Genomic DNA, 25,270 nt, shown 5'->3' with positions numbered 1-25,270 from the left:
GTAATGATCACAAGAACAATACAAAAAAAAAAAAAAGAAAGAAAAAGAAAAAGAACTAAAGAACTGGCATCAAAAGCTGGAGAGATGTGAGAAAATGGAACATCATTGAATTTTTATCAGTATTACCAATTGTGCAGCCACATTGGAAATTATCAAAAAAAAAAGTAAATTGACCTATGACCAGAATGACTTATCATCCTATCCCACATGTGCTTGCCCAGCTATGTTTATTGCTGCTCTATTTACAACAGCCAGTGAATGGAAACAACCTAAATGTCCTTCAGCTGGTAAATGGGTCATATGAAAATGGCTGGCATATACACTATGTGATACCATTCGGCTGGTAAATGGGTAAATGGGTGAACTAAAAAATATTATATTGTGATGTAACCGAGACCCACAAAAACAGACTACATGATCTCAACCTCCCTCACTGGATACTTCTCCGAATCTTCATAGGTGAGTCATATTCTGAAACAACTACAGACTCCAGTACAGTAAACACAGATCAGGGCCAGAGTATCAGGCCAGGTGAGCAATGGAAAGGTAAATATCAGTGTACAAATGATCTGAAGGAGAAAATATCAAAAGGGACAGAGACCCTGAGAACACAAATACAAGAGGGAGAATGGTAAATAACATTAAGGATATATGGGAAAGTCATAAGGACTCTTACTCTATCAACTCCTCACCATTCAAAATCAACTATAATTTGTAATAGTCTCTGTATGTATGTTCATATATATTATTAAAGAATATTTTATTCTCTAGGCTAAAAAAATGTTCCTTCCAAGAACCAAAGGCCATTTGAGAAACACAGTCATAACATCTAACATAAAATGAATGCTAGGAGAGAGAAATATTCTTTTGAGTTGTTGGGTAAAGTTGCCTTATGTAACACAAAATATAATAATAGACTACTTGTATTGCATTTGGTGGCCACCAAGAGGTAGAAGTACGTATTGCTAAAAACAACATTTACTTCATCACGGGGTCCAAAGTACCCTGATGTGGACTGTCCTGAAAGCTTCCTCTCTCAGCACTACCATTCATAGTACCAGAAGTTGTCATGTAAATTTCTAGTCAGGGAAGAAAGTAACCGTCCTGCCCAACTATGATGCCAATAAGAAGGAAACAACAAATTTATTGTCTTGTCTTCTTTTCCAAATCCTTCAGTTTGGCTGACTAGGAGACTCGCACTTTGAAATTGAACTTTATTATACTGGTCAATAAATGTAAAATGAACTCAGAGTGTTAGTGTGAAAACACTGATTGGACATTCTCTGTTTGTTTTGCTCCTCCCTTGTGAACTTTGATATTTACCAAACTAGCTGCTAGTAGTGTGCTGAATTTCAGAGTGATGACAGGGTTCCCAGAAGCACCACCACGGCTGGAGTTTTAAGGTTGAGAACATGGGGTTCTGTAACCTGTTGCTCTTAACCACTGTCTTCCTAACCTTATGGTTCACTACTTCCAAAGGTGAAGGTAAGAGGAAACAGACTTGAAAAATGCACTTTATAATCAAATATATTTTTCTCCTGTATGTTTACCAGAATACTTTTTAGAGTCTTTCATTTATTTTTATTGGTTATTTTATTTATTTACATTTCAAATGTTATTTCCCCTTCCTGATTTCCCCTCCCCCTCCTATTCCCCACCACCTACTTCTGTGAGGGAGCTCCCCCACCCACCCACCTACTCCCACCTCACCACCCTAGCATTCCCCTATGTTGGGACATTGACACTCCATAAGACTAAGGGCCTCCCCTCCCATAGATGCCAGATAAGGTAATCCTTTGCTATACAAGCAGCTGGAGCCATAGGTTCCCATCTGTGTACTCTTTGGTTGGTGGTTTAGTCCCCGTGAGCTCTGGGGGAGGCGTCTGGTTGATTGATATTATTGTTCTTCCCATGGGTTGTAAACCCCTTCGGTTCCTTCAGTCCTTTCCCTACCTCCTCCATTGGGGTTCCTATGCTCAGTCTGATGGTTGGCTGCAAGCATTCTTATCGTATTGGTCAGGCTCTGGCAGAGCTTCTCAGGGAACAGCTATACCAGTCTCCTATCAGCAAGCACTTCTTGGCATCGGCAATAGTGTCTAGGTTTGGTGTCTGCAGATGGATGGATCCCTAGGGGGACAGTCTCTAGATGGCCTTTCCTTCAGTCTCTGCTCCACTCTTTGTCCTTGCATTTCCTTTAGATAGGAACAAATCTATGTTAGTATTTTTAAGGTGGGTTGACGGCCCCATCCCTCAACTGGGGGCTGTGCCTGACTTCTGAACATGATCTCTTCAAGTTCTCTCTCCCCTTTATTAGGTACTTCAGCTAATGTCATCCCTTTTGGGTCCTGGGAGTCTCTTGCTTTCCTAGCATCTGGGACTTTCTGGTGGTTGCCACCAGATTCCCATCCTCAACTGGTACATACCTCAGTTCAATATCCTAACCCTCTGTACTTCTTCCCCTCCCATCTCCTCCCAAACCTGCTCCTGTCCCTCCCTTTTCCCTCTCCTTCCCTCCCAAGTTCCTTCCTCTATCTTTTTCCTGTGATCATTTTGTTCCCCCTTCTAAGTAGGGCTTAAACATTCACGCTTTGGTCTTCCTTATTCTTGAGCTTCATATGCTCTGAGTTGTATCATAGGTATCCCAAACTTTTTGCCTAATATCCACTTACCAGTGAGTATACATGATATGTATTATTTTATGACTGGGTTACCTCACTCAAGATGATATTTTCTAGTTCCATTTATTTGCCTATGAATTTCATGAAGTCATTGTTTTTAATAGCTGAGTAGTACTCCATTGTCTAGATGTACCACATTTTCTGTACCCTTTCCTCTGTTGAAGGGCATCTGGATTCTTTCCAGCTTCTGGCTATTATAAATAAGGCTGCTATGAATATAGTGGAGCATGTGTCCTTGTTATATGTTAGAGCATCTTTTGGATATATGCCCAGGAGAAGTATAGCTGGGTCCTCAGGTAGTACTATGTCCAGTTTTCTGAAGAATTTCCAGACTGATTTCCAGAATATTTGTACCAGCTTGCAATCCCACCAACAATGGAAGAGTGCTCATTTAGAATGGGAAATATATTAATCATGATTCTGAGTAGCCTGAATCAAGACTGTGATTGAAAACCATCAATGGGACCAAAACCTGCATCAGAAAAGTGTAAAGTATCAATATATTTTGGTCTGATTTGAGGACCTGCTATTTCTGCCTAAGATACACTTTTTAAAAAAATATTAGTTTTACTTCGAGGAATCAGATACAAAAATGACAAAGACAAATCCATATATGCCCACATGAGAATTAAAATTAGCTAAATATCTGAGAACTGTGATAATATGATACTCTGTTTTAAATGATGCTCCTTAAAATAACTTGTAAAAAGGAAATCTCAGATAATTTAATTTACCGATGATCTATGCAAAGTATAATTCTCAAATTTGTTAAAGAAAAATATTTAGGATACAAGAATATAATTTTAAACCATGTACCAAAAATATAGAAAATTCATGGGTTTTCAACTTATTAAAAAATACAATGAAAAGCGAAACTATAGCAAATTTGTATGCTTTTGTTGGTATTTGTTAGAATTCTTTTAACATGTTGCATGAGCTTTCCTGAAGTATAATCATACTTTATGAAAACTCATACTATTATGACAGTAAAAGTACTAATTATTTTTAAATAGGAGTAAGAAGAGATAAATGTGGCAACTTACATATAAATTTATTAATACTATGAACAATATAGCAATGTAGAAATGTTATAACATAGTTTAAAATAATATAATCACAATAAATTTCAGTTCAAATTCAAGTTTTAATTAAGCATTTATCATAGTCAATATTAATAAATATCCCAAATCTTCTTCTCTGGCGGGCTGTAAGATATAATGTAACTTCATAAAGAAAGACTTCCTCACATACTTCAGTGTCTGAATTCTATTTGTTTTCCTGTCCATCATACCTTTGTCTTCTTAAGCAGTTATACTAATTAATAGAAAGTAATTCTATTCAGGTGGTTTATCTATGATATGTATGGTTTATTATTTTAAACATGAAAAATTACACTACATTTTCCTGTAAGGTAAAAGAAATACTTCCTTATTCAGTAAATTTTCCCAATTAAGTCAAGGGACACATTTACTTCAAATATGAGTATGAAACATTCACATCTTTGAAAAGTAAGAACCTGTGAATATTAATACATGTGCCCAATGAGTGCTGAGAAAAGCAATTTCAAAATTAGAAAAATGTATGTAATCATTGAAGTTCTATATTGAAGTTATTGTTGATTAGATGAGTCATAAATCATGAAGCACTATATGTAATGGCTTCAACAGAGAAAAATTCAAGTCAGAGAGGCACAAGTACATTGGGAAGAGAGAGAGGAAGCATGAGTGATATATGAAGCTTGAGAAGATGTGCTTATTAAGGTCATTTTTACAGCTTTCAGTAAAAAAAGGAAAAAGAGTGTCTGCCTTTTAGTTTTCATATACATACTTAACATTGGAAAATGGGGAGCTGGAGGTAACCACTAGAAAGTACCAGACAACTGGGAAATGAGAGGTTTCTAGGACCAAACAGGGATGACTTTAGGTGAAATGCCCAACAAAGGAGAATACAACCTGTAGAGACCACCTCTCAAGATAGGCAAGGCCCCCAGTTGGGGAAACTCACGCAAATCAAAATTGTTAACTCAAAAATGTTCCTGTGAAAAAACAGGGGGAGAAATTGGAATAGAGACTGAAGGAAAGGCCATCCAGAGACTGCCCCACCAAGGGATCCATCCCATCTACAGATACCAAAGCTGAAATAATTGCTAATGCGAAGAAGCACTTGCTGACAGTAGCCTGGTATGGCTGTTGCCTGAGAGGTTCTACCTGACCAACACAGGTGTGGATACTCACAGCCAACCATCAGACGGAACCCAGGGGTCCCAATGGAAGAGTTAGAGAAGTACTGAAGGAGCTGAAGGGGATTGAAAACCTCATAAGAAGAACAGTATCAACTAATCAGACTGCGCAGAGCTCCCAGAGACTAAACCACCAACCAAAGAGTATACATGGATGGATCACTGTCTGTCAATACATATGTAGCACAGGATGGCCTTAGCAGCCATAAATGGGTGGGGGGTTTGGTCCTGTGGAGACTTGTTGCCCCATCAAAGAGGGATGCTAGAACAGTGAGGTGTGACTGAGTAAGTGAGTGGAGATGCACCTTCATAGAGGCAAACATAGTGGGAGAGGGGGAATGGAATGGAAGGTATGTGGAGGGGTAACCAGGAACAGGAAATATCATTTGAAATGAAAACAAATAAAATATATGTGTGTCTATGTATATATGTATATATATATGTGTGTGTTTGTGAATATGTGTTTATTATATATTATATGGCATTTGTTATACATATACATATAATGTGTATACACACACACACATATATATATATATATATGTATGTATGTATGTATGTATGTATAATTGTTTTCAAATGCTTACTTTCAGGAATAGCATGCAAACCCCCGTATATTCCAAATGGAATCTACTCACCTCATAAGATTAACTACACAATCGATGATGAAATAAAATATGAATGTAAAAATGGCTTCTACCCTGCAACAAAGGGAACTGTTGCAAAGTGTACAAGTACTGGATGGATCCCTCTTCCAAGATGTAGTTGTAAGTTTAAGTCAAAACTTTACTCCACATATTACTGAACTTACTCTTTAAACATGAACAAATGGAGACAACTTACTAACAAATATTTGATGTTTTACTTGTGTACAACCCTTAGAGACACTCTACTGTTAAAACTAATATTTATGTGATATTATATTTTAACTAATAGTAAATTTTAAAATATGAAGTAATATTAAATTTTTGCTTTAGAAACCAATAATTCATATTTTACTTCTACTGCAACTGATCAATATGTTTTTATGTGTCTTTAATTAATGAATTTCAAATATTTTTAGCAAATTATTGGGTAAGAATATTGTCATATAAGAATTGATTTTACTTATTCATTTGCTTTGTAGCAAATATCTTTCACAAATATTTGCTCCTTAATTAAACTTTGTCATCCTCCATTTCTGTCAACCATATTTGAGGATGACATGGCTACTGGCTCTGGATGCCATGCTGTCAGAAACTGTCTTTATTCTCAGGAATCAGGAGATTTTGCTGGACTGTAGACTGTATTCCAACATGGCACACAAATTAGTACATGAGCCTTCAGTTCCTTATCAGATAAACTGCCAGATTGGTTAATGAAATCTAACTTACCCTAGAGTTACTGATCAGGGAGACAATAGAGGTCTAGAATCCATGCATGAACAATTCTCACCCATTATGTTTTGTTTCGTTTTGTTTTTGTTTGTTTGATTTTAAGTGCTTATGGAATTTTTTTTATTGACATTTCATACATTATTCCTTTTCCTGGTTGCCAGTCCATAAAGGCCCTAATCCATCCATCTTCACCTTGCTTCTATGAGAGTGTCCTCCATTCACCCACAATCCCCTTTTTGCTCCCCACCCTGACATTCCTCTACACTGGGGCATCTAGCCTTGACAGGATCAAGGGCTTCTTAAACAATTGATGCCCAACAGGGCCATCCTGTGCTACATATGCAACTGGAGATATGGCTCTGGCCATATGTACTCTTTGGATGTCGGTTTAGTCCATGGGAGCTCAGGTTGGTTGGTATCGTTGTTCTTATGGGGTTGCAACCCCCTCCAGATCCTTCATTCCTTTCTCTAACCCTCTAATGGGGACCTTCTTTTCAGTGAAATGGTTGACTCTGAGCATCTGCCTCTGTATTTCTCATGCTCTGGCAGAGCTTCTCAGGAGACAACTATATCAGGTTCCTGTCAGCTTGCATTTCTTGGCATCAGAAATTTTTTTCTGGGATTGGAGGCTGTATGTTTATGGGCTGGATTCCAAGGTAAGGCAATCTGTGGATGGCCTTCTCTGCATTCTCTGCTCCAAGCTTTGTCACCATATCTCCTCCTATGAATATTTTTGTTCCCCTTTTAAGAAGGACTGAAGCATCCCCAGAAAACTGGAAAGTTATCAACCTCAAGACCCAGCTATACTACCCTTTGGCATATACCCCAAACACATCCTATCAAAAAGCACTCTCTAATCTATGTTCATTGCTTCTTTGTTTTTAATAGAAATACGAAGAAAATAACCTAGGTATTTCTCAAGAGAAAAATAAATTTTGAAAAAAATATGTTGCATTTATATAATGAACTTATACTCAGAGGCTTAAATAATTACAACATGAAATTTTCAGGCAAATGAATAAAACAATAAAATAAACATTGTGCATGGTATAACCGAGACCCAGATATATAAATATGGTATATATTGACATATAAGTGGATATTAGCTGTTAAGTAACTTATAACCATACTATAATCTTTAGATCCGGAGAGGTTAGATAAAGAAGGTTATAGAAGGAAAACATGGTTTAAGTATGAAGAGGAAATAGAATAAATGATGTTCATAGAGTGAAGGTTGGTAGAGAAAAGAACAGGAGGGATCAAGTGTGTGTGGAAGGAATAGAGAGAGATAGTATGGGGAGAGACAATTGGAATTGAGGCCTTTTGGGGTAGCAATAAGGAAACCTAGTGCAATGAAAAGTTGCTGAGTCTATGTCGATGAACTTAGACAGGATTCCTAGTCATGAAGATACATGGTCTGAACATAATCAGGCAAGGGTTCCAAAGGTAGGACGGGGTTATATTGTTTGGGTTGTTGAACTAGAAGGACAAATGAAGATCTCTGAACAACCCAGACTTGTGTTAGAACCAATGATTGCCCTCTTAAAACTGATAGTGCAGGCCTTATGATGAGAATAACATCCATTCAGATCACTGATTATAGGTAAGTCAAGTTGATATGGGCTTGATGCCTTCACTCTTATATTCTAGACCCTTTGTCCCCATAATGTAATATACAGGCTATTGAAAAAAATCTGGAAAACTACCAAGCCAAACACTCCCCAACCATATTCTGTCTTGCCTGTAAGATGTACAAGGGCAAAGTTGGCACAGAACATGTAGGACTGGCTAACCAACATTCGGTTTAACTTGAGGCATATGCCACAGAAGAGAGACCATTCCCATCACTGCCTGGAATACTAGGAACCAAGACTGGATATCCCAAAACCTACAGTATAACAAAGTTATACCTAGAAAATAGGGATGCTAGAGTGTTGAAGCATGGTAAGTTTAGTGGGTAGAGAAGCACTCTCATAGAACCAAAGGGGAGGGGGAAGAAGAGGGATGAGATGCATGGTTTTTGGAGGGGTAACCAAAAAGGAGGAATGTCAACTTATAAAATGATTTATATACATATAGATAGATAGATAGATAGATATAGATATAGATATTGATATAGATATAGATAAGATATTGATATATAAATAAATATATAATTATGATTACTTTGAGACATGACATTGCAAACCTCCTCATATTCCAAATGGGAACAACACACCCCAGATATTTAACTACACAGTTGAAGATGAAATAAGATACGAATCAAAAGATGGCTTCTATCCTAAACCCAAGGAACTGTTTCAAAATTCACAAGTACTGGATAGATCTCTTCTCCAAAATATAGTTGTAAGGTTCAGTTACATCTTTACTCCACACAGTACTAAAATTGCTCATCTAAAAATACACAAGTGGAGATACATTACCAGCATATATTTGATTTTTATTTCTGTACAACACATGAACTCTACTGTTCAAAATAGCACTCTACATAATGTAATATTTTTATAGAAAGTTTTTTATTTACATTTCAAATGTTATCCCCTTTTGTTGGGAGTGATGCCCTTAAAACCCTCCATTATTGATGTTAATAGTATAGTTAGAGTTAAGTATGACTGGGTTCATGGAAAATCCCCAGCCAGCTGCAGAAGACTAATACAAATCTGGTGGTCAGGATGAATAGTGATATGATAAAGTTCTGACCTTGCTGAGAAATACATCTGATGTCAAGATGCCCAATGTGATGACTTGTAACCTTTCGGAGAAACCAACATCCTGCTGACTAATGATATGATGTAATGATGTAACCTTTCTGAAAGAACAACATCCTGTTGACATCAGCTGACCACACAAATACTGTGTCCTTGGCCTGCATAAATGTTTCCCACTCCCCATCTCTCTCTGTTACCCCTGTTATGGTATAAATTCAGCATTGGGAAAAATTAAAATTGTCGCCTTGGCATCCTTCTTTGTGCCTCTTGTTCCCCATTCTCTTCCAGGTACCCTCGGCACACTCATTGACTGTCCTGTAGGATGAGACACCCTTTTCAGGCTTCATGTCCATAAACCCCTATTTCATCCTTCCTCCCCCTTGTTGTATGAGAATATTTCCCACCCATTCACCTACCACTACTCACCTCCCCGTTCTGACATTCTCCTATCATGGGCCATCAAGCCTTGGCAGGACCAAGGGCTTCTCCTCTCATTGGTGTACAACAAGTACATCCTGTGCTACATATGCAGCTGGAGCCATGGGTCTGTCCATGTGTACACTTTGGATGGTGATTTAGTACCTGGGAGCACTGGTTGGTTGATATTGCTGTTCTTATAGGATTGCAAACCCCTTCAGCTCCTTCAATAGTTTAACTCCTCCAGTGGGGACCCCATTATCAATTCATTGGCTGTCTCCTAGCATTTGCCTCTATATGTTTTATATTCTGGCAGATTCTCTCAGGAGACAGTTATATCAGGCTTCTGTCAGTATGCAATTATTAGCATTAGCAATATTATCTGGGTTTAGTGGCTGTATGTATATAGGCTGGCTCCGAAAGGTCATTTCTTCAATCTCTACTCCAAACTTCATCTCCGTATCCCTTCCTGTGAATATTTTGTTCCCCCTTTTAAGTAGGACTGAAGAATCCACACTTTCTTCTTCCTTCTTCTAGAGCTTCATGTGATCTGTGCATTGTACCTTGACCAAATTGAGCTTTTGGGCTAATTTCCAAATATCAGTGTGTACATACTATGTGTGTGTTTTTGTAATTGGGTTACCTCACTCAGGATGATATTTTCTAGTTACACCCATTTGCCTATGAACTTGATAAAACCATTGTTTTTCATAGCTAAGTAGTACTCAATTGTGCAAATGTACCATATTTTCTGTATCCATTCCACTGTTTGAGGACATCTGGGTGCTTTCCAGCTTCTTGGTACTATAAATAAGGCTGCTATGAATATAGTGGAACATGTGTCCTTGTTAAATACTAGAACATCATCTGGGTATATGCCCAGGAGTGGTATTCTGAGGAACCTCCAGAATGATTTCTAGAGTGATTGTAACAACTTGCAATCCCACCAACAACGGTGGAGTGTTCCTCTTTCTCCTCATCCTTACCAGCATCTGTTGTTGCCTGAGTTCTGATCCTAGCCATTCTAACTGGTGTGAGGTGGAATCTCAGGGTTGTTTTGATTTACATTTCTCTAATGACTAAGGATGTTAAACTTCTCAGCCATTCGATATTCCTCAGCTGAGATTTCTTTGTTTAGCTTTATACCACATATTTAATAGGGTTATTTGACTCTCTGGAGTCTAACTTCTTGAATTCTTTGTATATATTGGATATTAGCCCTCTATTGGATATAGGATTGGTAAACATCTTTTCCCAATCTGTTGGTTGCTGTTTTGTCCTAATGACAGTTTCCTTTGCCTTACAGATGCTTTGCAATTCTATAAGGTCCTATTGGTCAATTCTTGATCTTAGAGCATAAGCCATTGGTGTTTTGTTCAGGAAATTTTCCCCAGTGTCCATGTGTTTGAGGCTCTTCCCCAATTTTCTTCTCTTACTTTGAGTGTATCTGGTTTTATGTGGAGGTCCTTGATCCACTTGGACTTGAACTTTGTACAGGGTGATAAGAATAGATCAATTTTCATTCTTCTACATGCTTACCTCTACTTGAAACATCACCATTTGGTGAAAATGCTATCTTTTTTCCACTAGAAGGATTTTAGCTCCTTTGTCAACGATTAAGTGAACATAGGTGTGCGGGTTCATTTCTGGGTCTTCAATTCTATTCCATTGAGCTACCTGCCTGCCTCTGTACCGATACCATACAGTTTTTATCACTATTGCTCTGTAGCACAGCTTGAGGTAAAATTTGGTGATTGCCCTGGAAGTTCTCTTATTATTAAGGATAGCTTTTGCTATCCTGGGTTTTTTTGTTCTTCCAAATGAATTTGCAAATTGCTCTTTACAATTCTACAAAACCTTGAGTTGGGATTTTGATAAGGATTGCATTGAATTTGTTGATTGCTTTTGACAAAACGGCCATTTTTACTATATTAATCATCCCAATCCATGAGCATAGGAGATCTTTCCATCGTCTTAGATATTATTCAATTTCTTTCTTCAGAGACTAGAAGGTCTTGTCATACACATCTTTCACTTGCTTGGTTAGAGTTACACTGAGGTATTTTATGTTATTTGTAACATTTGTGAAAGGTTTCATTTCCTATTTCTTTTTCTCAATCTGATTATCCTTTGAGTAGAGGAAGGCTACTGGTTTGTTTGAGTTATTTTTATTTCCAGCCACTTTGCTGAAGTCCTTTATCAGGCATAATAGTTCTCTGGTGGAATTTTTGGGTCACTTTAATATCCTATCATGTGCAAATAGTGATATTTTGACTTCTTCCTTTCCCATTTGTATCCCTTTGACCTCTTTTTTTCTCTGCTCTGGCAAGGACATCAAGTAAGTGTATTAAATAGGTAGGGAGAGAATGGGCAGTCTTGTCTAGTCCCTGATTTTAGTGTGTTTCCTTCAAGTTTCTCTCCATTTAGATTGATGAAGGCATGTTGAATTTTGTCAAATGCTTTCTTGCATCTAAAGATCATGTGTTATTTTCCTTTTGAGTTTGTTTGTATAGTTATGATATATAAGTTGTTAATGAACTTCCATATATTAAACCATCCCTGCATCATTGAGATGAGGCCTACTTAATTATTATGGATGATCATGTTGATGTGTTCTTGGATTCGGTTTGGGAAAATTATATTGAGTACTTTTGCTTCAAAATTGATAAGGGAAATTGGTCTGAAGTTCTTATTTGTTGGGTCACTGTGTGGTTTAGGTATAAGCATAATTGTGACCTCATAGAAGGAATTAGACAGTGTTCCTTCTCTTTCTATTTTGTGGAATAGTTTGGACAGAATTGGTATGAAGTCCTCTTTGAAGGTCTGATAGAATTCTGTACTTTACCTATCTGGTCCTGGCCTTTGTTTTGGATAGGAGACGTTTAATATCTGCTTCGATTTCTTTAGGAGTTATGGGACTGTTTAGGTTGTTTATCTGATCCTGACTTAACTTTGGTACCTGATATTTGTCTAGAATATTGTCAATTTCATCCAGATTTTCTAGTTTTCCTGAAGATAGGCTTTGGTAGTATGATATGATGATTTTTTTTAAACTTCCTCTCTTTCTGTTGTTATGTCTCCATTTTTCTTTCTGATTTTGTTAATTTGAATATTCACTCTGTACCCTCTCCTTAGTCTGGCTAAGGGTTTATAGATCTTGTTCATATTCTCAAAGAAACAGCTCCTGGTTTTTCTGATTCTTTGTATAGTTCTTATTGTTTCTACTTGGTTGATATCAGACCTGAGTTTGAATATTTCCTGCCTTCTACTCCTCTAGGGTGTATTTGTTTCTTTTGCCCTATAGCTTTTAGGAGTACTGTCAAGATGCTAGTGTATGCTCTCTCTATTTTCTTTTCGGAGGCACTGGGAGCCATGAGTTTTCCTCTTAGCACTGCTTTCATTGTGTCACATAAGTTTCAGAATATTGTGCCTTCATTTTCATTAAATTCTGAAAAGTCTTTAATTTCTTACTTGACCAACTTGTAATTGAGTAGAGCATTGTTCAGCTTTATGTATATGTGGGCTTTCTGTCATTTCTGTCATTATCGAAGACCAGCCTTGGTCCGTGGTGATCTGATAGGATGCATGGGATTATTCCAGCCTTCTTGTGTCTGTTGAGGTCTCTTTCACAACCAATTATATGGTCATTTTTGGAGAAGTACTTTGAGGTGCTTAGAGGAAGGTATATTCTTTGGTTTTAGGAAGAAGTGTTCTATAGATACTTGTCAAGTGCATTTGGTTCATAACTTCAGATAGTTTCACTGTGTCTCTGTTTAATATCTGTTCCCATCATCTGTCCATTGATGAGAATGGGGTGTGGAAGTCTCCCACTATTATTGTGTGAGGTGCAATGTGGGCTTGGAGTTTTAGAAAGGTTTCTTTAATGTATGTAGGTGACCTTGCATTTGGGGCATAGATATTCAGGATTGAGAGTTCATCTTGGTAGATTTTTTTCTTTGATGAATATGAAGTGTCTTTCCTTATCATCTTTGATAAATTATGGTTGAAAGTAGATTTGGTCTGATATTAGAATAGCTATTCCAGCTTGTTTCTTGGGACCATTTTCTTGGAAAATTATTTTCTAGTCTTTTACTCTAAGGTAGTATCTGTCTTTTTCACTGAGGTGTGTTTCCTGTATGCAGCAAAATGCTGTATCCTCTTTATGTGACCAGTCTGTTAGCTTATGTTTTTCATCCGGGAATTGAGTTCATTGATGTTCAGCAATATTAAGGAAAGTTATTGTTGTTTCCTGTTATTTTTGTTGTTAAAGGTAGAATTATGTTTGTGTGACTCTCTTCTTTTGGATCCATTGCAAGAAGATTACTTTCTGGCTTTTTATAGGGTGTAGTTTCCCTCTTGCTGTTTATCATCCTTTGTAGGGTTGGATTTGGAGAAAAATACTATGTAAATTTGGTTTTTGTCATGGATTATTTTGGTTTCTGTATCAATGGCAATTGAGAGTTTTACTGGATATAGTAGGCTAGTCTGGAATTTGTGTTCTCTTAGGTTCTGTATGAAATCTGCCTAGGGTCTTCTGGTTTTCATAGTCTCTAATGAGAAGTCTGGTGTAATTCTGATAGGTCTGCCTTTATATGTTACTTGACCTTTTCCCCTTACTGCTTTTAGTATTAATTAGTTTTGCCCATTTGGTGGTTTGACTATTATTTGACAAGACAATTTTCTTTTCTGGTCCAATCTGTTGGTGTTTTGTAGGCTTCTTGTGTGTAATGGGCATCTCTTTCTTTAGGTTAAGGAAGTTTTCTTCTATAATTTTGTTGAAGATATTTACTATCCCTTTAAGTTTAGAATCTTCACTCTGTATCATATTTGTTATCCTGGGGTTTGATATCCTCATTGGGTCCTGAATTTCCAGTATGTTTTGGGTTAGGACCTTTTTGTGTTTTACATTTTGATTGACAGTTGTGTCAATGTTTTCTATGGTATCTTTTGTCACTGAGAATCTCTCTTCTAACCCTTGTATTCTGTTGGTGATGCTTGTGTCTTTGACTTCTGATCTCTTTCCTATGTTTTCTATCTCCAAGGTTCTCTCCTTTTGTGATTTTTCATTGATTCTATTTCTACTTTTAGATCGTAGATGGCTTTGTTCAATTCCTTCACCTGTTTGGTTGTGTTTTCCTATAATTTTTATGGCATTTTTGTGCTTTCTTTTTAAGGGTTTCTACTTGTTTACCTGTGTTGTCCTGTATTTCTTTAAGGTAGTCACTTATGTCCTTCTTAAAGTCCTCTATCATCAACATGAGATGTGATTTTAAATCTAAATCTTGCTTCTCTGCTGTGTTAGGATAGCCAGTATTTCATTTGATAGGAGAACTGGGCTCTGATGATGCCAAGTAGTCTTGGTTTCTGTTGCCTAGGTTCTTGTGCTTGCCTGTCATCATCTGATTAATTCTGGCATTAGCTGCTCTTGCTGTCTGTGAAAGTGACTTGACCCTCCTGTAAGCCTGTGTGTCAGCACTGCTGGAGATAGGCTTTGTTCCACTGTGGTCTGTGTACAGAGAACTCTGTCACAGGGTCAGCTCCAGGCACAGACATAAACCGGAAGAATCCTTGCACAGACTGCTTCTTGGTTCTTGTGTCCAGAAGGCTCCCAGCAGTTTCCTCTGGAGTCAGGAATGTGACCAGAAGTGGTGGTCTCCCCCTGTGTTCTCAGGATTGGTCACACTTTGAAGAGTCCCATTCTACCCCCAGGAGATCTGTATACAGAGGGCTATCAGACCAGGTCAGCTCTAGGTACAGGTGGCAACCACAAGTCTCCTGTCCCAGACTTCTCATGGATTCCTGTGTCCTGAGGGCTAGAGGCAGGTTCCTTGGAGCAGAAGTAATGGTCTTCCCTGTGCTGTCAGGATTTTTCACATGTCTAAGAGTCCAGGTCTCTCCCATGCAGTGTCTGGGTATAAAGTTATATTAAAAGCACATATCAGAAAAACAATAGTTCATAATTTAATTCTACTCCAATTTATGAATATGTATATAGGTTTCTTCAATTAATGAATATTTTCAAAGATATTTAGCATATTATTGGGTAAGAATATTGCCATATAAGAATCAATTTTACTTACTCATTTGCATTGTAACCAATATACTTCAAAAAGATTTGCTTCATAATGAAATTTTGATGTCAACCCACTTCTCTCAGCCATATTTGAAGATGATTTGGCTACTGTGTCCACATCATTGTTGTGCTGTCAGACACCGTCTTGACTGTCATTCATTAGGAGATTTTGCTAGGCTATAGGCCTTGTGTCAAATGTGGCACACTCACTAGAACACATGAGGCCTTAGTTCCTTATCAGATAATCCTCTACATTGATTCGTTGATGACAGCTAACTTGCACTAGAGTTTTTAATCAGAAAGACAATAGTGGTCTAGACTTCATCCATAAACAATCTCACCCAATATGTTTTTCATTATAGCTGTTTCACATATACTGAGTTCAACATTGACATAAAAGGGGATATTAAGCTTCTCTCTCTGGGAAAGTTTGCTTTGTAGGGTTTCAGTAAATACATATGTGGGGCAGCAGGCTGTGAAAGATACCCTGATATCTGGTTGAGAAACGTTGAATCCCCAGAGGCCAAAAGGGAACAGCGGGCACATTCCCTTTCTCCTAGGAGATCAAGGCCTCACTAGCTGCAGCCACCCACAGACCAATTTAAGATAGACCAGTCATGTATAAAATGCTACAAACCCCTCCTCAACAGGTGAGGACAGGAACACAGGTCTCATAGGCTCAAAACAGATCAGTCAGAGAAACAGGACCATACCCCCAAATATGTAGATGAGGTCTTCCCAAGCTCTTGGGCTTAACTAATAGGAAGTACCTGCTGTTAGACACTGACCTATCCAAAAACTGTATTTAAGAATCGTGTTCAGAATTAAAAGTGTACAGGAATTACCCCATCATCTGAGAGCTTCTGTCATAAGAGCTGTAACACACCACTACTTGGGGAAGAGATCTGCTCTCCCAAAACTGCTGCCAGATGCTCCCCTGCACACCTAGTGGGCTAGTCATTCTCCTGCTCTCTCAGCCTGGCAAGAGCAACCAAAGAGGCAGCAGGCAGAAAGGAGCAGAACCAGCAGCAAAGGAGGCAGAAGCAATCCTACCTCCCTGCCTGAGCTCTCTTGCCTCCTCCTGAACCAGCAAACCAACCCCATATCTGGCACGCAGAGATCCTCAGGGAAAACCCCCAGCTTGCAGCACCACACACGTACACTGCATTGTTATTTGTGTCTAAAGTATCTTATTTCTGGAATATTTCTTTTCAGGTTTTGGGCTATCTGCACCTATATTTATTTCTATCTAGTAGTCCATAATAACTGAGTATCACAACCCTTATATCACACTCTGAAAGGAAGAAAGAAAGAAGTTGAAAGCTTTATTAATCCTTATATAGATATGAATATGCATTACCTCAATTTCCACTTTGGCAAGATACCCTAAGATCATTATTCCCACAATACCAGGAACAACTGAGGCAAGACTAAACAAAGAAATATGACTAAACAAAGGTTTCTTCTCAAAATATTCACAAAACAAACCACTCCTCTTATTATTATCAAAATATACTCACCATTACCAAGAAAGCATGAGAACTGCTTTCACAGAAACAGGACACAGCAGAATATATTTTAAGGCCAAGTAAGAAAAACATTTTCTTCTCAAGGGTTGCATTCCAGCCCCTACTTGCACCTGTCACCAGTCCTTACTTGATTCTTCCTGGGAGCTGCATTTCTATGTCTCAACAATGGTGATCTGTAACATATCACAAGATTTCTAGAAGAAAGACTTCCTCATATACCTCAGATTTCTGAATTCAATTTGTTTCTTGGTCCTCAGTGCCCACGGCTTTCTCATGTAGTTCTTTTAATTTACAGAAAGTAATCTACTGATCAAGTGTTTTATCTCTGATATGAGTGTTTTATGGTTGTTTTATTTTATTATTTTTTCTTTCAAGTGAAGCCTTGTGATTTTCCACAATTCAAACATGGACGTCTGTATTATGAAGAAAGCCGGAGACCCTACTTCCCAGTACCTATAGGAAAGGAGTACAGCTATTACTGTGACAACGGGTTTACAACGCCTTCACAGTCGTACTGGGACTACCTTCGTTGCACAGTAAATGGGTGGGAGCCCGAAGTTCCATGCCTCAGTAAGCCAATGCCTTTGTATTTAACTATGTTGATTCTTTTAAAGAAAAAGCACATACATAATTAAGTTATTCATGACAAAAATAAGACCAACAAAAGAATTTGTGAGCAAAATGGCTAGGTTCTGTCATGAAATGTTTCTTCATGAAATATACACACATACAATAGGGACTATGGAAATACCTTGCATATTTTATTTTTACAAATGAAAGAGAAATGCTATTATCTTAAATGTTTGTTATTAATATTATTTTTGAATGACGTGCATGCTCATTAAACAGTTTTAAAGATAACATTTAACAGTTTATTCTTAAACAAATTAAAGATTTTATTTTTTTAATTTTTAATTATTATGTTTCTTAGGGCAATGTATTTTCCATTATGTGGAAAATGGAGAATCTTCATACTGGCAAAGAAGATATATAGAGGGTCAGTCTGCAAAAGTCCAGTGTTACAGTGGCTATAGTCTTCCAAATGGTCAAGATACAATGATATGTACAGAAAATGGCTGGTCCCCTCCTCCCAAATGCGTCCGTATCAGTAAGTACCTTGCTCTGAGGTTCTGAGATGCTCATGACTTCTCACTCATCTATGTTAACTGGGGAAAATTGCTCCATTGTTTCAAGTAAAGGATTGCTTACCGGAAGGATTCTTAACAAATACATAGTAAATTGAACATACCTACAGATACTAGTTAATAATAAAGCAAAACATTGAGTAATTTATTCTGTAATTTACAATATTTGCAATATTTAAAATCACTCTGTCATTTGACTTAAAAATTATAAAAGTGCAATGTAGAATTAAACAAATATGACAATAGCAATATACATCATTGATATATTTAGGAATTTATTTTTATATTATTAATATTAGTTATTTGTTTAAGTATGTACTGAATTAGATTTAGTATTTTATTTATGCTTGTTTTCTTCATATATATTATTGTACATATTCTTTTTAGTGTATATGTCAATTGGGCTGATTTATCTGAACTTACTGCCTTTCCTATTTATACATCTTTTCATATTTAAAGTATTATCTATGTATATTGCTTTAGCTTTTTTTCCCTAGGTAACTGAATAAGATCCTAACACAAATAACAGGGGATCAGAGAACACCAAAGACTCCCATGCTATGTGGCCTGCCCACAGCAGGACCTGCTATAATGTACAAATGAGTGGTGAACAGATGGGAGAAAAAGAGAAAACAGTTTGACCATTAAGTAGAGAGGTGGGAATTGAGAAGTGAGGGTGGAGAGAACAGCCTGTTTAAGTAACTACCTTTGACACTTGAGATCATGGTGAAATCTCAGCCCATGCTACCACTGAGGGACATGTCCTGGTTGATGGATTTGTAGTAGCATGGCTCCGTGTAGATATCATTGACTGGTATGAGCACTAAACTTCATGGAACCATCAGTTAGTGGCTTCTTAAAAGAATATTTTTTTTCTCCAAACCTTACTACCTCCCAAATAATTAACACTAGACTATTATATATATATATATATATATATATATATATATATATATATATATATATAACAAGCTTTAAGAACACAACTGAGTACTACTACTCTATTTAATCCTCCCAGCTATTCTGGCTACCCCCCTGCCAAAATCCCTGCATTTTAGCACTGTCTGCCTCTCTCTGCTCCAGGTGTTATCTCATGTTATATCCTGGACTCTCCCAATTGCAAGTCCCCATTTCTCTCTCCTGCCAGCCTCTGGGCTGGGAGGAAGTCCAGTCCTATTATATCCTCTGCTCAGACATGGGCTTATCAGCTTTTTACTAATCAGGGAATAATTGGAGAGCAATGTTTACACAAGGTTTAGACTGGAGATTTTTCAGAATAAGGATTATACCTAGATATGGGGGCACAATAATCAGTATTTAAGTAATACAAGGGTAATCTGTACACACTTCAAAATAATGTTGTACGTACCTTGGTTTGTCACCTAGGACCACTTTAAAGTCTTAGGGCTATGCAGAACTGTCCCCACCACTTGTGTGCTATGAGATGGCCTGTGTGTGGCTGTGATGCCCTCCTCCACATCTTGTCCCTTGCCAACTAACCTACAGCAGTCAGGAGATCTGGCCCTGGGATAAGGAGAGTAGGAGATCTGCATATGCCTCCAACCAGCTACAACACTTGGGAACTTAAGCTATTCACCTCACCGGGGGAGCACAGTTAAGCTCAAGCTCGCCCTGGTAACAGTGGCACTGGTGAGCTGGTCTGAGGGTATGAACAAAGAAGAGGCAACCCCACTACCAAAAACTAGTGTGGGAATGGGGAAGATGTCCTTCCCCAACACTTTCCACATGATTAGGTAAGAGAGCTATCCCAGCCCCTTGATTAGTGCAACACTTGGGAAAGTGTGACCTGCACTTTGATTGGGCAACACAGTATAGCAGGATCTGGTGGTGTGGGTGTGGGTGATCAGACCCTGAGGGCATGACACCAGGAGAGTTGACCTTGAAGCATGTAGCATTGGGTGAGCCAACAAGCCAGGATAGTGCTGTAGAGTTTGCCCTGTTGGTGGAGGAGAGTTGGCAGGCTGACCAACTCAGCTACCTCCCGTGTCCAGATTCAAGATGTTGAGCTGGCCCACCCTAACATCTACCTCATCTATGACCTGCTGGAGTAGGTGAAAGAGCTGATCCTGGAGGTGCAAAGCTGCTGGGTCTCCATGACACAGGGTGAAAATATGACATCCCAGAGGGTTCCTGGTAAGGAACCAGTATTGATGATATAGAAAAAAATCAGAAGCCTGGGTTCAGACTAATAACTCACTGCAATAAACATTTGCAAATAACAGTATGTGAAAAAAGTGCATACTCTGTGACATTGTGACACATTACAGCTTCCATGAAAAGATGAAAATCTACACTGTAAAAGATAATATTATAGAAAAAAATTTTTAAAAAAGAACTTCTATTTGAATCACTATCCCTGAACTCAAGTTCTACTACAGAGCAGTAGTTATAAAAATAACATTGTATTGGTACAGAGACAGACACATTGATCAATGGAATAAAATTGAAGACCCAGAAATAAAGCCACACACTTATTCATAGTTGATCTTTGACACAGAAGCCAAAAATATATGAGAGAGAGAGAGAGAGAGAGAGAGAGAGAGAGAGAGAGAGAGAGAATAAATGGTGTTGGTCTAACTGGCAGTCTGTACGTAGAAAAATGAAAATAGATTCATATTTGTCACCTTGCACAAAGCTCAAGTCCAAGTAGATCAAGTACCTCAACATAAAACCAGACACAGTGATTCTAATAAAAGAGAAAGTGGGAAAGAGCCTTGAAAGCATTTGCACAGGGGAAAATTTCCTAAACAGAACTCCAATGGCTCAAGCTCTAAGATCAAGAATTGATAATTTGGACTTCATGAAACTGAAAAGTTTCTGTAAGGTCAAGGACATAGTCAATAGGACAAATTGGCAACCTACAGATTGAGAAATAAGTCTTCACTAACACCACATCTAATAGAGGGCCTATATTCAAAATATATAAAAAACCCAAGAAGCTAAGCATCCAAACACCAAACAACCCAATCAAAAATGGGGTATAAAGCTAAGGAGAAAAGTCACAACAGAGGAATCTTGAATGATGAGAAGCACCTAAAAAAATTGTTCAAAGTCCTTAGTGATCAGAGAAATGCAAATCAAATTGACCCTGAGTATGCATTTTACACCAATCAGAATGGCTAGAATCAAATCTGTTGACAGCACATGTTGGCGAGGATGTAAAAAAAGAGGAACACACATCCATTGCTGGAGGGATTGCAAACTGGTACAACCACTCTGGAAATCAATCTGGAGATTCCTCAGAAAATTGGAAATAGATCTACCTGAAGATCCAGATATGCCACTCTTAGGCAAATACCCAAAAGATCCCCCACCATGCCACATGGACAGGTGTTCTAATATGTTCATAGGGCCTTATTTGTGATAGCCAGAAGCAGTAAACAACCCAGATGGCCCACAACTGATGCGCCCACCTCGACCAGCAAGGAAGACGCAACACCGTCGGATTCTTCTCAACAGCCTTTATTGCAGGAACACGTCATTGTTGGTACAGGGGACCCCGAGGAACAAAGGCACTCGCCTTATATACAAAACAGGCTGTGGCTGTAAACTTGTCCTCTAGGGATTGGTGGAGCATGAAGTACCTTATTAGCATGAATATCACCCTGGCCTTGTAGATGTTGGAGGTATGCCAACACATGTGCTGTAATGGTTGTATACCACAAACGACCACTAGATGTCAGCGCCATCTTTATCTATATATGCCACTCCCTACACACAACAGAATATTGGATACAGAAAATGTGGTTCATTTACACAATGGAATACTCCGCAGCTATTAAGAACAAGAAAATCCTGAGTTTTGCAGGCAAATGAATAGAACTAGAAAATATCATCCCGAGTGAGGTAACTCTGAACCAAAAGGAGGTATGTACTCACTATTAAGCGGGTAGTAGCCCAAAAAGTACAGAGTACACAAGATACAGTCCACAGAACTCCAAAAGGTCAACAAGGGGAAGGGCCCAAGTGAGGATGCCTCAACCACACTTAAGAGGGAGAAGAAAGCAATCACAGGAGGTGGGAGGGAGGGCAGGATCTGGATAGGAAAGGGGACCGTGAGGGGAAGAGGGAATCAGGTATTGAATGGGGAAAACAACTGAAGCCCTGAGGACCAGCAAATGAATGAGAACAGGAAACCTTGGGAGAAAGAAGCTAGGGGTAACCTCCAGAATGTAACAGAGAACTGGAAGGTGAGAGACTTTCAGGACTCAAAGGGAGGGGCCTTAGATAGAATTCCCTACGGGGGGAGAGGGAACTTGTACAGTCCACCTCCAGCAGAAAGACAGAGCATCAAGTGAGGTATGGAGTTACCATTCCACAATCAAAAACTCTGATGCATAATTCTTCCTGTCTGAAAGAAATGAAGGGATGGAAATAGAGAGGAGCCTGAGTAATAGGAGGTCCAGCGACAGACCCAAAGTAGGATCCAACTAAAGAGAAGGCCCCAAGGTCTGACACTGTTACTGAGCCTATGGATCACTCACAAAAAGTAACCTATCATGACTGCTCTCCAAAAAAAAAACAAAAACAAAAAAAAAACAAAACAAAAAACAAAACAAAACAAGCAGCTAAAAGAGTCAGATGCAGATATTTACACCCAATCAATGGACAGAAGGGTTCCTGACCCCTGTGGTTAAATTAGGAAAAAGTTGGAAGAGACTGAGGAGGAGGGTGACCCTACAGGAGGACCAGCAGTTTCAATTAACCTGGACACCTGTTTTCCTCTCAAACACTGGACCACCAACCAGACAGCATACACTAACTGTTATGGGGCCCCCAATACATACACAACAGAGGACTCCTGGGTCTCGGTTCAGGCAGAGAAGATGCACCTAACCCTCAAGAGAGTAGAGGGAGTTGGGAATGAGGAGGTCTGGTGGGATGGGGGTGGAAGGGACATCGTTGTGGAGATAAGGATGGGGAGGTATGAAATGTGGAACAGTCAGAGGATGGACCTGGAGGGAAATAGATTTTGGAGTGTGAAAAAGAGTTTAAATTACAAAAAGATAAAAAACACATTATAAAATTTTAAATCTTGGGGTTGGGGATTTAGCTCAGTGGTAGAGCGCTTGCCTAGGAAGCGCAAGGCCCTGGGTTCGGTCCCCAGCTCCGAAAAAAAAAGAAAAAAAAAAGAGAGAACACGTGATGTTTAAAATTTTAAATCTTAAACAATTCTTTGAAGAACTGATATTTTTAAAGGTGTTCTGCATTGCATAGCCAAACCTTTGTTCCCAAATATGAAGATACAATTTTTAGTGAAGATATATATCCATGTTTTAAATCATAGTACATGTGATGACATTTATAATATATTTCACACTATGTGTTCAAATCCATTTCTCCCTATTAGAAAATCTTTCCAAGTGTCTTGATATTGGAAAGAAAAAATGTTTCAAATACCAGCAAAATGTATATTTTGAAAGTTAACTTTGATTTACAAACTAATGAAAGTTTCAGTTTGCCTTATTTATTAGGAAACTAGGCAGTGGTATTATTCAACACACCTTACATGAAAGGGTTCTTTAAAGCATTCATTACTTTTTAAATTTATGTTTTATTCATCATGCTTATACATGATTTTGTAAATCATGATTTTGTAAACTTACTCCTATTTGTAAATCCATTTTATTAAATTATAAGTAATCAGACTACATTGGTTTTTCTTATTGTTAAAAAGAAAACATTTAATATACTACATTGAATGTATTTTTAAATTAAGCTAATCTACTTTTCTGAATTCTATATTTCACGTTAGCTACTAAATATAGGATCTAATTCAGATAAATGCTATTACATGTTCCTAAAAAATATGAATTTTCATCTGTATATTTATTTATATCATGTAATAAATATGAGCAAATTTTAGCCATGAAATTATTATTAATTGGAAAATTTTTATTTACATTTCAAATGTTAGCCCCTTTCCCAGTAAAACCCCTATCCCATCCCTCAGCCCCTGGCTTCTATGACGGTGTTCCCACACCCACCCATCCCTTCCCGCCACCCTGCCCAGACATTCCACTACACTGGAGTATCTCGCCATGGCAGGACCAAAGGCATCTCCTCCCATTGATGCACAAGTCCATCCACTGCTAAATATGCAGCTAGAGCCATGGGTCTGTCTATTTGTAGTCTTTGAATGATGGTTTAGTCCGTGGGAGCTCTGGTTGGTTGGTATTGTTGTTACTCTGGGGTTGCAAACCCCTTCAGCTCCTTTAATCCTTTCTCTAACTCTTCCAATGGGGACCCCATTCTCAGTTCAATGGTTGACTTGCAAGGATCTGCCTCTGTATTTGTAATGTTCTGACACAGCCTCTCAGGAGATGGCTATATCAGGCTCCTGAGCATTAACCTCTTGTCATCTGGAATATTGTCTGGGTTTGGTGGCTGTATGTTTATGCGCTGGGTCCCCAGGTGGGGCAGTCTTTGCGTGGCCATTCCTTCACTCTCTGCTCCAAATTTTGTCTACGTATTCTCTCCTATGAATATCTTCCCACCCCACCCCTCATTTTCTTGATTTTTTATTAGAATTTTTTATTTACATTTCAAATGTTATTCCCTTTCCCAGTTTCCCGTCCATAAGCCCTTATCCCATATCCCCTACTCCTTTTTCTATGAGGGTGTTCCCCCACACATCCACCCAATATTCCTGACCCCCCAACATTCCCCTACACTGGGGTGCCCAGCCTTAGAAGGACCAAGGGCTTCTCTCATTGGTGCCCAGCAAGGCCACCCACTGTTTATCCATCTGGAGCCATGGGTCAGTCCATATGTATGCTTTTGATGGTGGTTTAGTCTCTGTTTGGTTGATATTGTTATTATGGGGTTATAAACCTCTTCAGCTCCTTCTAAGAAGGATTGAAGCATTCGTAATTTGGTTGTCCTTCTTCTTGAGTTTCATGTAGTCTGTAAATTGTATCTTGGGTAATTCGGAGCTTTTAGGCTAATATCCAATTATCAGTGAGTGCATACCATGTGTGGTTTTTTGTAATTGGGTTATACAACTTAGATTGATATTTTCTTTTTTTTTCTTTTTTTAATTGGGCATTTCTTATTTACATTTCAAATGTTATTCCATTTCCCA

The 25,270-nt window shown here is 38.3% G+C and overlaps 1 protein-coding gene across 3 annotated transcripts in view; it reads left to right on the top strand.

Annotated features, from left to right (window-relative positions):
* The first annotated feature begins 1,314 nt into the window (after positions 1–1,314).
* Positions 1,315–25,270, top strand: part of Cfhr2l1 (complement factor H-related 2-like 1) — a 33,868-nt gene continuing 9,912 nt past the window's right edge. Inside the window, exons 1-4 of one of the 3 annotated variants that reach the window (XR_015635030.1) lie at positions 1,330–1,485; positions 5,511–5,684; positions 17,396–17,590; positions 17,952–18,128. Coding sequence is in view for 2 of the 3 variants with exons in the window: in NM_001402196.1 (NP_001389125.1) it covers positions 1,413–1,485; positions 5,511–5,684; positions 17,396–17,590; positions 17,952–18,128 (619 nt within the window). In the remaining variant the exon portion in view is untranslated. 3 annotated transcript variants of the gene reach the window in all.

Source organism: Rattus norvegicus, chromosome 13, assembly GCF_021556685.1.
Source record: "Rattus norvegicus strain SHRSP/BbbUtx chromosome 13, alternate assembly SHRSP_T2T, whole genome shotgun sequence".
Classification (NCBI taxonomy): domain Eukaryota; kingdom Metazoa; phylum Chordata; class Mammalia; order Rodentia; family Muridae; genus Rattus; species Rattus norvegicus.
The sequence above is the reverse complement of the archived record's forward strand: the minus strand, read 5'-3'. Positions and strand labels throughout refer to the sequence as shown.